This window comes from Paramormyrops kingsleyae, chromosome 16, assembly GCF_048594095.1.
Source record: "Paramormyrops kingsleyae isolate MSU_618 chromosome 16, PKINGS_0.4, whole genome shotgun sequence".
Taxonomy (NCBI): Eukaryota; Metazoa; Chordata; class Actinopteri; order Osteoglossiformes; family Mormyridae; genus Paramormyrops; species Paramormyrops kingsleyae.
This window is the reverse complement of record NC_132812.1, coordinates 23,791,552-23,807,669: the sequence shown is the minus strand read 5'-3', so window position 1 is coordinate 23,807,669 and position 16,118 is coordinate 23,791,552. Positions and strand designations below refer to the sequence as shown.

Sequence of the window (16,118 nt, the reverse complement as noted above, 5' to 3'; positions counted from 1 at the left end):
CATATATATATATATAAATATGTAGTACCTTGGAGGAAGATGTTACTCCAATCCAACACAAGGTAAACATGCCTGAAAACACATAGGCCTATACCTGGTGAAAATTAATAAATTCAGCAACACTTCGAGGCACAAATAATGTAGTAGTACACTCTTACTTAATGTATTAATTAACCAGAAACTAAATGTTACATGCTGATTCCATGTTCGTTCGCCATGAAGTAGTAGTCCCTGAGTTACTAGGTGACTTGTGGCCCCTCGAGTAAAGTGTTACTATTAAATTTTATGCAATAGATTTTATTCTATTTGACCTGAAATACTGACGTAGTGGCAGTAAAATGTCAACTGTGACAAATTGGTCGCATTCAATCCGTATAACATAACCATCTTTCCCGTTTCGGTTCTCATCCCACTTCAGGTGACGTATCTCCGTGCTTTGACTAAAGCCGACGTGGCTCGCGGTTGCGTCAGTTCAGCATCAGGACGTGTAACGAGGGGATGGAGGTTCTGACCTTGAGATCGGACGGCGCTTCATCCCGATGCAGGACAGCGAGAGGGCACCGGCTAGACAGGTCGGCAGCCTGTGTTGGCTGAGGGAGATTGTCACCTTCAGTGAAGACCCCGGCTCCGGTGCTTGTGACATTTGCCTCCATCTCTTGCCCAGGGGAAGAAACAAATGGAATCAGGAAAACAGCAGAAATCTGCAAAACACGTGACACAATATGTTTGTGTGTAACTTGCCAGGAGTTATAGTTTAAGTGAACATCAATTTGTTTCAATGCATTTTTATATGTGTACTCCTAAACAGTATAAGTTGATTTGGACATAGCCATCTGCTAAATTAATGGAAGCAAACGTATCATTATTCTACCCATGATTTCTCCTGATAATCATTAATCACCCTCGATTTTTTTTCCGGATACCTTCAGTACCAAATGAGCTGCGTATTTATCTAGGCCTGGCTCATTTTCCTTTCGCAAACTTAATTACAAGTGAAACGATTAAAAATGTTGTTTACAGGGCTAGACTAAGCCTACCGTAAGACCAGGATAACTACACTTCAGTTAAATTAAAACTAAAAATAACTACAATAAAAATCCTTAAGACTGAACATAATTAGTAGAATTATCTGTGTACCACTATTATTTCTGCACTATAATCTGCATAAAGTGTGCATGTTATTATTATTTTTATTGAGGATTAAACCGTTTTCCTGTGAATGGCCTGCTCGTTATCAGTGACAATAGGGATGTTCCGGATATTACTCAGAACTGTTTGGCCTGTGATTACCATTCATAACGGTGCACTTTACACGCTGACGGTTATTTTCACGATTAGTCATTAAAGATTTTTTTAAATAAAAGTTTCCCAAATATGGGTCCCTTCTGATACGAAGCCGGTGCAGTCACTTCCAGATTAGAAATCACCCTTACTTTTCCCGTCACAAATGGGAAATTTCATTAAGTCGGCGTTAACATACAACGTTAATTTAGTGGTGAATTGTTTTGGAGCCACTGTTTTTCTGCTTAGAAAAAGGGTATTTTCTGTCATTTTTATTCTAGGCACCGTTAATAAATATTCAATACTTTGATGTCTTTTGAACAAAATTTCCAGTTTATAAACGATGTTTATTCATAAACTCAAGAATTACAGTAGCCAAGATATTCCAGCAATCCCTTTTATTTTAAGCATAGTCATCTTTAAAATCACTACCTAATACGATCGCACCAATCGCGCGAAATGTGACCAATATAATAATCTACATCAACTTGGTGGATGCCAACCTGAAATCCAGGAAGGTGAAGAGGCTTTGCTGTAAAAACAACGCCCTCAGTGGGCGAGTGCATGCAACCTCCATCTCACGGAGGAGCCGAGGGTCATTACAGCTGTTATATTGCTTTGTGCCAACAGATGATCGTTAATATTGCATCAGCTTTGCAATTTCACCGATCGACCGAAAGAGCAGATGCACTCATTGCAGCGGCGTTAGTAAATAACCCTCGGCGCCTGACAAAGGGAGAGGGGGGGGCGGTGAACTTGTAGACACTTAAAACGTCATCTGCAATAGTACCCCTGACTGTATATCTCTCCGCGAGCCAGAGACGGGGAGCAGAAAGTGAAGGAGACGGTGTGGCCGGTACTGTAACTACAAAACATCTGAAATCTCATCCAGATTCTTTGGTGTTTAATTCCTGCGATTCCACGGTTTTCTAAAACCTCGCCGTTCGGCGTCTTGGAATTGCAACAGAACGTTTTTCCTCTTTTGTCTCCAGCCCTCCATCCCATTTTTTCCCGAGGTTTCTAAGGCCGGACGATTATTTCTTGCGCGGAAACACTTTTGCGAAGAAGAGTGCGGTCCGTCTCGCCAGCATCGCTATATGCGCCTGGGCATCGCTGCGATTTACTTGATGGACACACGCCTATGCGACTGGGCAGGACCTCCAGAGTAACCGGACACGGGGACTTCCTCTGAGTTATAATAAAGTTGATCGGAAAGGGCAGCGACAGACAAAAGCATCGACAACATCAGAAAGGACATCGTCGTGGAAAGGGTGAATTATAATCAAATGTTTAAAGTTCACAGGGTGCACGTTAGATGTTTAATTTGCGCTAGTATATGGTGTGTATAGCATATATTTATGATTTGGCGTCGATTGCATGTTTTATATGAACGTTAAATATTTCGTTCTTGGCATAACAGCAGTTGCTTGGGGATCTTTTCACCATAAAACCCGTCTGTCTTGTTATGCACAGAGACATCAGAGCTGACGCCTGCATTCCTTTCGTTGTCCGTCATCCAGGCGATCGCCGGCCACTTGCGGATGCGCTCTTCTGGAGCGGTTTCTTCTTCGGCATTTACATGCGATGGCCGCGTCTGGGGGACCGAAGGCACCAAAGAGCGATAAGTTGGACGAGGCGCAGGCGCTGGCCAAGAACTGCGCCGGCAGACCAGACTTTCTGCCGTGCGACGGGCTGTCTATCTGCGCCACGCACAGCCACGGAAAGTGCTTCAAGCTGCACTGGTGCTGCCACTTGGGCTGGTGCCACTGTAAGTGCCGCTAACCGAGCTGCTCCTAATCTCGGATTTCTAAGAAACACTCCAATGTAACCTGTCATTCGGGATTGTTATACGCTTTAGCTTGGCTGTTTTCATAAAAGCACGAACGAGCGAGGAATTGGGGCGTTAAACTAACTGAATTACATGCAGATATCAAGGGGACACTGGCTTTAGACTGTATTTATGTTACTTATAAATATAAACATATATCTTAAGAAGTTCTACCATCAACAACGGAACAACAACAATAACAACAACTATAGCAATTATTATAATAATAGATAAAGTAACAGCATCGCTACACATCACCACGAGAGAGAATAATAATTTACAGAAGCATTACTAAAACGTGCATAGCTAAATCCGGCTTTATTGGTCATTTTGGTTGGAATGTGAGCTCAGGTTATGAGCAGATAGGTGGTTTATTTTTGTTTGTGTTGTGTCCGCTTATAAAGTTATGTATGTATGCATTATCGACTAATGATATAATACATGGACAAAAATACCACGGTAAATTCCCATGTGTCTGGACTTTACCGGCGTCGGACTCTCTTCCCGTAAAAGCAGAAGTGATCGGCATTGCATGGAGGTGGGGGTGCATCTTTTCAGGCCCTGACATCTTCTTTTCCAAAACACAACTCTATTAACTTACTGACGATATTAGATATGGCGATGGCCGCTATGTCCTGTGTAATTTGAACAGGACATTGTCTGGAACGTAAAATGCCTGAAATTTCTCTGAAAAGTAGTTTATTCGACTCAGTTTAATTGCCCAATATTCACGCCATTCTTTCCCGCTTATTGTAATGCTGACTTCTAATAAGTATTTCGTCTATCTAATAATTAAATATCATCTATCTTGTGTACTGCATTTCTAAGTAATTTCAGACGATCTGGGAAAATCGAGCAAATCTGAATCCGCTTTGATCGGACTATACTTATCAGAGTATTCTATGCACCATTTACTTTTGCTACTAGACTAGTTGTTCTAGCCCAGAAGGAAAAACGAGCATTTATTATACTTGCGAAAGAGTGGTTCAGTTTCACGTATTTATCAACCTATACAGTATTTGTTGATAGCCCTGGTACAGGCTTGCTCTAGTGTTTTTGACAGTGTGTGATTTTGGATGTAGTACTTAATCCCCCTTTGGACCACTAGAGGGCGTATGTTTTTTTTTTCCCCATAGCCCCATTTCATTCTTTATCATACATGCCGTTAGGCCTGCTCACGTGAGCCGTGAGCTGTGTGTGTGTGACATCTGTGAGCAGCATTTCAGTGCTGGGGAAACTGATGCTTTTTGCAGACTGACATGCCTTTCACATGAGGGTCTGTAACTGATATGCCCAGTCATTTCCTGCATAGGAGACCTTTAACAAGAAGCAGGACTCCGTTCAGGGTGAGCTGTCTTTTTCTCTGCCCGAGTGTCCAGTCTCATATGCTATGTGTCCTGTGAAGTGGGGGAGGGGTGAAACAGAGAGGTCTGTAATATATATATACGTCACTCTTGGCTTTATAAAGAAGAACTGCAAAGGTCTGCATAGAACAGGTTTAGGAATGTTGGCAGGAATTTGCCCTGCTGTGCTTCAACATTCTGACGGGGGCTTGACACCCCCTTCGGTCGTCTTCGCCGAAGCTGAATGTTTAAGTCGTATTAATGGGCTGGTTTTGAGCATCAGCTCAGACGCAAAAGTGGGAGACTATCTCTTTGTAGAACATGAGCCTTTAGTCATGTGCCGCTCCTGAGGAGATGGCAAAGGTGTGCATGACTCTCGGGGGCGGCTGCGGCGTGAGCCTCGCATCGCGCGTCGACTTTCGCTTCACATCCGGGGGGGAACGTGCTTGATTTCAGGTTCACCTGCTGCCTGATGCAAGCTGAAACTTTTGCTGATAACTGAGCAGAACATCATTAGAAGATAATAACATTTTGTAGAATCTTAAGCATTTTTTCCTTATACATTTAAGGATGATATTAAGGTAGAGTGACTCAAGGGTTCACTTAAGTTGGTGGATCTTCTCTACTGATTCGAACCCACAGCTTTTTTGGCCTGCTAGGTTACATGCTCGCCTGCCCTTGTCCAGCTGTCCTTCACATCGTATTGATCTATCAGGTCTGGCTTCCACATCTCGTCTCTGGGCTCTGCAATGCAAAATCCATAGTCACCATAGCGGCTTGTGCTGTGGTCACATGATCACAAGGGGATTGTGGGGTGGGGGGGGGTGTTTTGCAAGACAAGGCATGAAAGCGTGATTATGCAACTGGGGAAGCATAATTTAAAACAAGGAAGCTGGGGGCTCAGGGAGAGCACCCAGAATTAATCCGATATAGCCTCCTGACATGAAAGTCCCTGGTGCTATGAGATGGATATTGGCGCCTTTGCCCAAAACTTCGTATTTGGTCTCTCAAACTGGAGGTATCTGTGATTGTTAGGGTGAAATATTCCGTGCTGTGTAGGCAGCACATAAACACGGGTGGAATCACAGCGGATTATACAGTCGCTGTCACGCCGTGTCACGCGGACCGAATCGCGTGAAGCCGCCGGACGCAGCTGGCGCGCCTGATTGGATCGCCGTAGTGACGGCCGAAAAGGTCAAATGCGTGTTATCGTCGGACGCGTCACCAAAGGGGGTCTGGAGCTTTTTAATTCTGTGACAGACCACCTTTTGACCCCTGTGGTAAATCTGACGGCACGTGACTGTGTGTGTGGCGGTCACGGGGAACCGGCGGTTAAGTTAGCGTTCCATGGGCTGGTGATTTCCGTGCAGATGCAGACGACGCTTTCACTTCCACTGGAACGGGCAGGATGTGCAGCCTCCCACAATGAGAGCACATCAAGCTTAATCTCAGCCTCTCGCGCTAAACCAATCAGGCCCTGCAGCACTTGGCGTGATTACCCTGTCGATCCTGTGTGCCGCCCCCCACACGCAGCTTTGACACGGCTCAGCCGACGTTGGGCTTTCGGAACGGCAGAGTGTTAGAAAGCAGCACGCATAAAGCGCTGCCTCTGTCTGACGAGACAGACTCGGCTGAGATTTGGCTGATATTCATGTGCTAATGCTCTGGGTGACGACGTAAAAATCCTCTTTGCGGCTTTGGTGCTCTCGAGCACTGTCTGCCAGGCAGCAGAGAAGCTGTATAACCTTGACTGTCTGTATAATCTTGGTATTTTCAGTCAAAGTATTAAAGTTTTATGATCAATCACTGCTGGTGTATTTTTAGGGTTTCACCGAGTTCTGAAATGAAATCGCGGTCAGCTTAGATCACTCTGTGGCAAAGTGGTTGATTCAGTGTTATTACTGCCTGATGATTGTTGGGGAAACTCTGAAAATGACCATCATAAAATTATGCATCGTCACTCCCTGCCGTTTAGGTGCTGGTTACTGTCGCTGGGATGGGGTCCCCTTCTGAACACAAGGGGTCATGGGTGGAATTCAGTTTTCTGCGAACAGGAGCTGAGAATCTTATTGCCCATGTCTGGCTCATTCACAAAGCTGTCCCCTCACTCACCTTCGCCCCTACCCTGACCTCACCCCTTCCATCTCCTTCACCGCCGTGCAGAGTGAGAGAGTAACAACAGGCATTCTAAAATTTACAGTGTCTGATAATCTGGTGAGGTAGACAATGTGAATCCTGGACCAACAGTCACCAGTAGGACATGCCGGGCTGGGAATGCTGGGTAATATTGCCCCCACCCGTGGAAATGTTCCACTCTAGAAGATAATTAATACACTCAGCATGACATATGCAAATCAGGGGCACAAGGCTAATTATGCTGTTATTTATTCTGTCTCAAGCGTCTGCATGTTGACATCAGTGGGGAGAGTTTCTTCATGCCTGGAATGAGGTCCCTTCCCACTGAATGAGTGTTGGAAATGGTTTGGACACAAGCCATTTGGATATTGACAAACCGTCCTGTTTTTTTTGCCGGTTTACCTTGGATTGTAAATACATTCACTTTCTCGTCGCGAAAAGGAATTGGCTATAGCTCGGCTTGAAGACAATCAGTTTGCATCAGACACAGGAAAATGGAGGGATCGTGTTCAAAACTTTTAAAGGGGAACAGGAAATGCACTGGTGAATTAGTCAATGCAGGCAGGAATCTGATTCGATTTGCATATGTGTGTATTTTTGTGTATCTCACTTCCTCAGACTACTGTTAATTTGAAGTAGTGCAAGCTTCACATGCCAGGCTCCTGAAGTCAACTGATGCATTGTGGGATATAAATGATTAAATTGGCATTGAGCTCACTAAGACTGGCCCAACAACCCTAGGAACTTACAGCAGCTTCCAGTCGGGCCTGGTGCAGTCTCTTCTGGTCTAGCTGTGGAACCACTGCGGGGCCAGAGTCTGTCCTGAGCTCTGAAAGATTGACATCAGTACACCTTTTCTCCATCGACATTGAAATACAGGCATAGGTACAGGGGATGGACGTGGAGCAGTGAAATTTGCATGTGCTGTCGCTTTAAGTCTGAATGTGTTTATGTCAGAGTCAGAAACCGTCAGATGTGTAAAGGTTGTTTGATTTTAGTCTCTCGGTTCCATCGGCATTTCGGTGAAGACGTTTCACAGCACTGGGTTTCGCAGTTCATGCCCTGGCTGAGTCGCAGCCCTGCGTATAATCCCACAGTTCCCCTACACGCCAATCCTGTCCAGGACCGAGACGGAATGAACGGATCGGAAAGTCGTAATTCACCAAAGAACACTGTCTGTGTTAATCAACTGCAAACAATGTGGTTTTACATCCCAGCAAAGCCGATCCCTCAGGCTTCTGCCAGGCAGCAAGCACGCTTGTGAAAGATTCTCAGTAGATTCTCATCAAGTAGAAATGTCTTTGTTTTCCAATTAATCTGTATAGGATTGGAACAGCCTTCAGTTTAATGGGCAAGAAGTATCTGAATTCTGTGCTTTTTTGAGACATGTCTAGGAGGTTGTCAGGGGGGCATGAGGCTGTGTGCAGTGCACACTAACAAAGGCTGCCATGTTTGCTTTCCGGGAGCACTGGAGCGATGCCATCTTTAAATCATAAGGGGTGGGGGGGCGATTAGAGGCCAGCAGTGTGGATTAGACCACAGCTGTGTTCGGGAGGTGAGGGAGGGGGGCACTGTGAAGTCGTGCCTGTTTTGTTCAGGGTCCCCGAGGATTGTAGGGAGCAGGGAGGAATTGAAACTGAAAAAACGGGAGATTTATTTAGTGCCCTCGTGCACAGCTGGTGAGAGAGACGAGCCAGAGCTGCTCGTTACAGATAATTAGCTGTGTTTAATGCCACCGGCAATATGCCGTGTCTGGTGACAGGCTCGTCCTGTGGCGTCAGTGGGTGTCCACCTGTTTGGGATGCTCGCGGTTTCTTTTGGTCGCCGATAAGTAAGTGAAGAGGGGAGAGAGCTGCAGCATGGCACCTCCCGCCGAAGGGCCAATGAGCAAAGGGCGAGATGGTCGTGGACATGGATGTTCACGAGCAAGGCCTATGCCTCCTCAAGGCCCCAGAATGCACCGGGCCAATGAATAATCACACCTGGCTCTTTCTTTATTTGTCCTTCTTTGCAGTGAACTGGCTGCTTCAGAAGGTACTGCCTGAAATGTGTGGCATGAGGGATCAGATCTTAGCACGTACCATTTCACAAGGAAACGTTCTCTAAAGCAACCTGCAGCTTTATTTTTTCATTTCAGGGAGTAGCCAAGATATACACGTCACTCTAGGGTACAACACCTGTACATCTTATGAGACTTGAATCCATGACCTTCAGACATTGACTTGGCGTTGACTCTAGAGATGTGTGTGGCCCTGAACGAAGACTTCTGTTCTTCCCCGCTCCTCACAGGTGGCAGGAATTGGTGGCCCAATTGGTGCTCTTTTCGGGGAGAAGTTTAGCCAATGTTCACATACAGCAACTCAGTGGAGTCCAGAGGGTTGGAACATGCTGCTTCTCATTAAGTAATTAAATGGAGAAATAGCAAGTAATGATTCCTAATGGCAGAGCGGAGGGTTCTCAGGCTCTTTGCTAAATCTCCCATGATGCTTTTGGCTAAGGACTTTTACTTATAAGCTGTCATTGGGAAGCAATCAGACTTCTAGGCTATCATTGGGTAGAACTCAGATGGCTAAGCTATCATTTGGCAGAGATCCGAATGTTGTAGCATCATCGGGAAAAACTCTAGCATTTAAGCTGTCGGTGGAACTGAAAGTACAGACGTTTATAACATGATGTCGCAGCAGCTACAGGACATTTGGACTCATATAAACAAAACAAGCCCTGAATTTATGGTCTCACCTTATGGTGCTTGAAATCACTGTAATATTTTAAAAATCAGATTCCATTATCACTGGCTTTTACTGCTACAACTTGACAAGTTGGCTGGAGCACCAAGGAAAAACCTTTTTGCTAAAAAGCACAGGGGTCTGTAGTTTGATTTTTTAAAGAATTTCAGTTGTGCTGCTTCCATTGACTGAATGAATTGCACATCGTACCTCAGAGAAGGTCACTGCATTCTGAGTGGCTGCTGGAAGCCAGTGCAACTATCCCCGAGATGGTCTCTCATCCAGCCACGCGTTAAGTGTCTCCCAGCAATAGCTGTCCCTGAGATGGTCTCTCATCCAGCCCTGCGTTAAGTGTCTCCCAGCAATAGCTGTCCCTGAGATGGTCTCTCATCCAGCCCTGCGTTAAGTGTCTCCCAGTGATAGCTGTCCCCGAGATGGTCTCTCATCCAGCCACGCATTAAGTGTCTCCCAGTGATAGCTGTCCCCAAGATGGTCTCTCATCCAGCCCCACGTTAAGTGTCTCCCAGTGATAGCTGTCCCTGAGATGGTCTCTCATCCAGCCCCATGTTAAGTGTCTCCCAGTGATAGCTGTCCCCGAGATGGTCTCTCATCCAGCCCCACGTTAAGTGTCTCCCAGTGATAGCTGTCCCCAAGATGGTCTCTCATCCAGCCCCACGTTAAGTGTCTCCCAGTGATAGCTGTCCCCGAGATGGTCTCTCATCCAGCCCTGCGTTAAGTGTCTCCCAGTGATAGCTGTCCCCGAGATGGTCTCTCATCCAGCCCTGCGTTAAGTGTCTCCCAGCAATAGCTGTCCCTTTTTTCCAAGCTAAATCACAAAGTCACACACCCACAAACCCACTGACACCTACCCAGATAATTGCAAAATAAAACTGCAAAATCTAAAATTAGACACAATCTTAAAAATCTTACGCGTCTTAAAAATCACTTCCTTTGAATACTCTTTTCGCAACTGTTTACAAAAATAATAATGGAGAATTTAAATTTTAATGCTTTCATAACATGTAATGATGAATGAATATTATGCTTTATTATTAAATATTAAATAAGCAGTCGGAAATAATCGCCAGCGTAACAAATTTTAAGAAGTAAGTAACAAATTTTAAGTCTTTGCAGGATTTAATTGTTTGCTGGATTTAATTTAATTGTTATTCTGAGGATTAACCATTTAAAAAGCACAATCTACTCAGGATACCATGACCCGGCTCAGCCTAAGTGCTTAGATGATGGATGTATGGATGGACTATTCTGAAAGTATTTCGTAAAGAGGAATACCATTCAGATCTTGGGATATCTGCTGTTTCATCTCAAGCAAACCCAGTCAGTCTTTTGGCATCTGCTTGTCAAATAGGGCACCCGGTCTGTGTTCGAGTCATGTGGTCTGTTTTAATTATTAGAAGTCGTTTGTGAGAAGGGCATCACCGTAGTTACTGGGTCATTTAAAAAATGATGCCATTGTGCGGTAGGGCTTTTTGCCGATGAGCTGCCCGGCGACCGTGTTCATTTGCCTTAACCTTGCAGGATTGTGAAGGGCTGTTTATACATACATTTATATGTGAAATTCAGGCACTAATGAGATGCACATGCAGCTGCACGGCGGCAATTATCACAGTCCTTCCGGCCGCGCCGAGCTAATTGGCTGTGCCACAGAGACTCACGATCACATGACGGCCACTGGCTTTGCTGCACCGCCGGATTCGCCGCCTCCCCGCTGCCACGGCGCCCCCTTCTGGGCTTTCAAAGTCTGACTGGCATCAGCCGACCAGGGATGCCGGTAGCAGGACGCTTCACGGTGCGTGCGTGCGTGATTTACGTGGATTTGTTAAATAAGGAAAGGGACAGGAAACAGAAAATGACCCGTGGTTGTGTCCTGAGGAACCCTGGGAGGATTGGCACCCTCATTCATGTCACCTAATAGTTGGGGGTCGTGAGTCAGAGCCCTGGTGCCTGTTGTGGGCAGCACAGGGCGAAGGCAGGGGCACGGCCAGCAGAGGATGCCAGTCCAGGGCACACACACACACTCCAGCTGATTTAGAGACACCAGTTAACTTATCTGTGAATTGTTGGCCAAAACCCACATGATATGGACAATACATGCAAGCCCCACGCAGAGAAGAGGAGTGCGATTCAAAGCCCAGAGGAGGAGGGGACAGGGTTACCCAGAGACCCCCTGTGCCACACATTCCTAAAGTTTAGTTTTCTGCTTCAGAAAACTAAACAGAAATGGACCCACTGGCACTGTAAGATATTTTTGGGTTTTTGCCCGCGACCCTGTCCTGGAAAATCGACTGGAAGATTATTTACAGGTTTAAAAATCAGGTGGGGAGGGTTTTGGCAACGGCGATGCCAAATAAGCTTTTATTGACTAACGCGGGCTCTGTTCTCACTCGGAGTGGCAGCTGTTCCGGCAGCCCTCCACATCTGCGAGGGCCAGATGAGGAAGAGGGTCAGCGTCCCTTCCTGATGACCAGCTGTGCCCCCCCCCCCCCACAGAGTCCAGGTGAAGGATAAACGTAGCCAAGCTCATGTCCAGCAGCCATCTTTTGTTTTCTGCAAGGCCTGTGTCACCACACTGGCACAACATGGGAACATGCCATGACTCCATTAAACACAAATACTGCAGTTGTAATTCAACTAGCAATGTGGTTTATAGGATTTTTTTTGAAGAATGTGGAAAAGACAGGTGGTTCATATTGGAAATATGGTAAATCCGACCTCCTGTAGATCTCCTTTAAAGACCACAGAGTGAATGAACCAGTCAGACCACAACCAGTCAAACCAGGCTAAACAGTTCATTCTGGAAACATAAGCAGCCCCACAAACCCTTGCAGTCTTGTGTCTAATTTTCATGGCGTCCCGTTTTGCCCTGTTCACATCCCGTCCTTTTCTGATTGTGACATTGCAATAAAGAAAGGCTCCTAAAATCTGGACCTCCATTCCAAATCCAGGCCTTGTTTTCAGTTCTCCCAGATCTCTCAATCAGTTTCCAAAGCAGAGATAAATGTACATCCGCTTGCAAAAATGCGTACCTCCAAAAACATGGGTACTACTGCAACAGTGTTGGGGCTTGCAGGTATGTCAGGGATTCCTGGAAAATCCCAGAGATTTTGGGTTAATGGGCACAAAGCCCAAAAGTTTCTCGTCACGTTCCATCGATTCCGCGTTTTTGGGGAAGCGTCCAGATGCATAGCTGTAGGGTTGAAATCCTGATGGCTGAACAAAGGAATCTTTGTAAACAGAAACATACAGTGTAGCATTATGCTGTGTTTTATCATTACTGTGTAGCATACAGCCAGAATTCTGCATGGTAAATTCTCTCTACTCCTACAGGTAAATATGTGTACCAGCCTATGACCAGTGTGTGCCAGCTGCCCAGTACGGCGGTGCCCCCGACTCCCTCTGACTACACTGACACCATCAATCTCTCCGTCTCCCTGGCCGAGCGCTTCCTCAGGACCGCTCCCTTCTTCCCTGTCCCGCCTTGCCCCGAGTCACCCAAGTACTGCATCATCGCTGACCTCTTCATCGATGACTATGTGGTCAAACGCATCAACGGCAAGATGTGTTACGTGCAGCGCCCCCCGCCTCCGACACCGGCCCCTCCCCCACCACAGGAGCCCCCCCAGCAACCCCCAGAGCGAGCCGCTAGAGAACCCAAGCCCGCCCCTGGTGACGAGGTCAGCGGGCCCAAAATGGACCACTGTTCTTCCCCTTCCAGCTCAGAGGACTCTGGCATCAATGCGCTTGGCCTGCACTACATGGAGTCGTGTGACGACGACACAGAAGAGGAGGAGGAAGAGGAGGAAGATGAGCTGAGCACTGATGGAGACTCCTACCCCGGCAGCCTGTGGGACCAAGACCAGTGCAGTCTGCTGTCTCCTTCCAAGTCCATGGTGGAGATCATCGAAAAGATCGAAACAACTGTGTGACAGACCCCGCCCCTGCCCCCCGAAACTCAGTCACGGTCCGTGTCCCTCTGGCTCGTGTCTGACTGTGGTTTCGCTTTTCATTTATTGGAACCAATAGTTTTGGGACTGAGACTGCAGAATCTGAGCACAAATAATTACTACACGTTGGCATTGAAGCAGCACCTCTTGGCTTTGGTAGGCCGTCCCTCCACCCACCGTATTACATAATAATGCCTCATGGCATCCACCCGAGGGCTTCACTGTGTCCCCTGGCCCCTCCACCCAAAGTCCCCAGCATGGTTCTCCGACAGAGACCCTGTAGCATGGTCTCACATCCCAAGCAGTGGTTGGGCTTTACGCTTGACAGAGAGCGCCCTCATGCACGCATGCACACTCGCGCACGCATGCGCACACGGGCCCAGCATACAGTCCGTGAGCCCCTCAGTAGCCTGCCTTCAGTATATGGTACGCTAGCTGGGAGCTCTTTGGATGAACCAAGAAAACGGAAGTGTGTGACGTCCACATCCCTGCAAAAGACTCACATCTGAATTCATCTGGATGTGACCTGCACATCATTCCTGCTTTACTTATAATTATCTGGACAAAATTAGCTTTTTAATGATGAACAAAAGAATTCCTTTTTTTTGACAATCAAAGAATAATGAAGCCTAAGAACACCCGCCTTTGCAGGTCAATCTCAGCGCTGGCTAGGTCAATGCCCAGTGCACAGCGCAAGCGCAAGCACAGGCACGAGGCCGGCGAACATGCCTTCCTGTTTAAGCACACTCTATACCACTGTGGTGCGAGCACAGTGCTGTCTTTTCAGCTTGAGGGCTGTGTTGTTCTTCCACACCTTGTGGCCATTACCGGATCCTAGCCGGAACATCTGCAGCCTCTTTGAAAAGACTGAGTCATTCAAAGAAGGAGGCTGTTGAAAGGAACCCAGTGAGGCTCTTAGGCAAGCAATCTGTTTACTCCAGCGCTGCCCATTGAGGCCGAGAAGTGTCTCTTCTTACTGTTTTAGCACAAAACCCTCACATCCACAAGCACACAACTTGCACCTTGGTCCCCAGAGTTCTAGAAAGCTTCAGGGGTGTTCTGGAACGGCCGATCTCTAGGAACACTGAGAACTCCGACCGCAGGAGACCGGGGAACACATTCAGCTCAATCTCCTTGTCCTGCTTGGTGGGACAAAGAGGAGGACAACATTTTCCAGGATAATATAAAGAAATACAAAGCTAACAGACGCACACATACATCACATCTCAGCATTGGTTTTACTAAAGCCAGTTTTCTTATGATCCTTATTGTTCGTACTCTTATTTTCTTATAAAGAAATATATTACAGAAGTTCACTGTCTGGTGTACGTGTGTGAAAATGTTCTGCTGCTTCCGTCCTCATGAAAACACTGGCAGGCTGTGTACTTTTAATGAACCTTTTAGTCTGCAGATCCTATATGATACCATGCTAATTCATTATCAATGTACGACTCAGCCTTTCCACCAAATTAATTATCTGGCATTATAATAAGACTAATAACTGCTCCCGTTAAACTGTTGTAACATTACGTTTGATGCCAAATTGCATTGTAGCGCTACGGCGAAGTACGCATTCTGCCAAGGTGAAATCCCCTTAATCTGTGATACATCTAATCAGGTAAATAAAATTTGTACGGTGGATGTAGAATGAAGGTTATGCGCTCCAAATGGCAATGCCGTGTGTCTGACGGTAACTTTCTTGGGGGGGGGGGGGGGGGCAGCCACATTGGTGAGATGTCCAACATGACCCCAGCTGTGGTCCTCGATTACGGCAGAAAGAGCAACCAGACTAAATCAAGTCCCAGCTTTACACGGTTTGTCGCTGAATTTGTTGCTGAGGTGGAGGCGGTGAGGCATGAAGCAGCCTCACGTTCAGGTGCGGACCGAGGACCCATGTGCCCCGCCTCCACCAAAACCTCGGCTCTCTGCAAACAGCCCCCCCTTTGATCTTTACTTCAAGAGGAACCTCACCTTTGGGGGACCGGGAGGGGGATCAATTTCCTTCTGCCTCTTCCCTGCCCAGCAAGCTCACCATCGATCCCTTGCGCTCCTCAGTGCTGTACACACTCACGCTAAAGACTCCATGGAGAGTCTCCACCTGTACCGTGAAACGAGAGTAGCCATGACGACCAGAGACCACCCAGGTAGAAGGCGAGTCAGGTCGGAGGTAGGAGCCATCTAACAGGCAGACAACGTGTTTGTCAGATTGAAGGACCCTTCAAGTCAGAGGAATTTTGGATGGCAGGAACTGAGGCTTGGAGAGCCTTTAGTGTATGTCAGCCACTGGGCAGCTACTGTGCAGACACTGCGCAGACACTGGACAGACACTGGGCAGACACTGAACAGACACTGTGACCTTGACACCCTTGAAGCACAGAAGCCCTTGCTAATATCTCACACATGGAAACATACACAAACATCCACTCTAGATCATAAAGCGCCTTTGCTGTGGGGCTCAGCTGTAATCTTCTGAGCATCTTGTCTTCCTTGTGGTTTTCCATATATAAAGACTCAAAAGATGTCAAAATGAATTCTAGATCAACTGTAGCTTCCCGATTCATTTATATGCAGACACTGCTGACACTAATAGATATTCTGCGGTATTGCGGTACTGTTCCATGATTCCCATGACTGAAAAAATAAATGAAGCCTTTTATTATTATTATTATTATTATTATTATTATTATTATTATTATTATAAATAATAAAAGTGTCAGTTTAATACTCTCTGCTCTAATGGTTTTAGTCATGAAGTTGCTGTTAGAATACAGAAACTCACTAATCAGTCATGTTCTCTGGTGACAAGGGTCGCCAGTTTAATTTAAATGACATTTCTCAA

At 46.4% G+C, this 16,118-nt stretch overlaps 1 protein-coding gene across 2 annotated transcripts; it reads left to right on the top strand.

Moving 5' to 3' along the window:
- Positions 1-1,874: 1,874 nt before the first annotated feature.
- LOC111858398 (UPF0524 protein C3orf70 homolog A) lies at positions 1,875-14,931 on the top strand. 2 transcript variants are annotated; one of them, XM_023840151.2, is made up of 3 exons: positions 1,875-2,552; positions 2,755-3,049; positions 12,663-14,931. In XM_023840151.2, the coding sequence occupies exons 2-3, from the start codon at positions 2,866-2,868 to the stop codon at positions 13,259-13,261; spliced, it is 783 nt and encodes a 260-aa protein (XP_023695919.1). In that variant the 5' UTR covers positions 1,875-2,552; positions 2,755-2,865; the 3' UTR covers positions 13,262-14,931. The 2 variants fall into 2 exon arrangements, with proteins under 2 accessions (XP_023695919.1, XP_023695918.1); XM_023840150.2 differs by having other exon boundaries at positions 1,876-2,552; positions 2,802-3,049.
- The last annotated feature ends 1,187 nt before the right edge of the window (positions 14,932-16,118 follow it).

Coding starts and splice junctions, on each gene's coding strand:
- LOC111858398 (XM_023840151.2), top strand. CDS start 2,866: ATGGCCGCGTCTGGGGGACCGAAGGCACCAAAGAGCGATAAGTTGGAC. Junction 3,050..12,662: donor CCACTTGGGCTGGTGCCACT/GTAAGTGCCGCT, acceptor CTACTCCTACAG/GTAAATATGTGTACCAGCCT.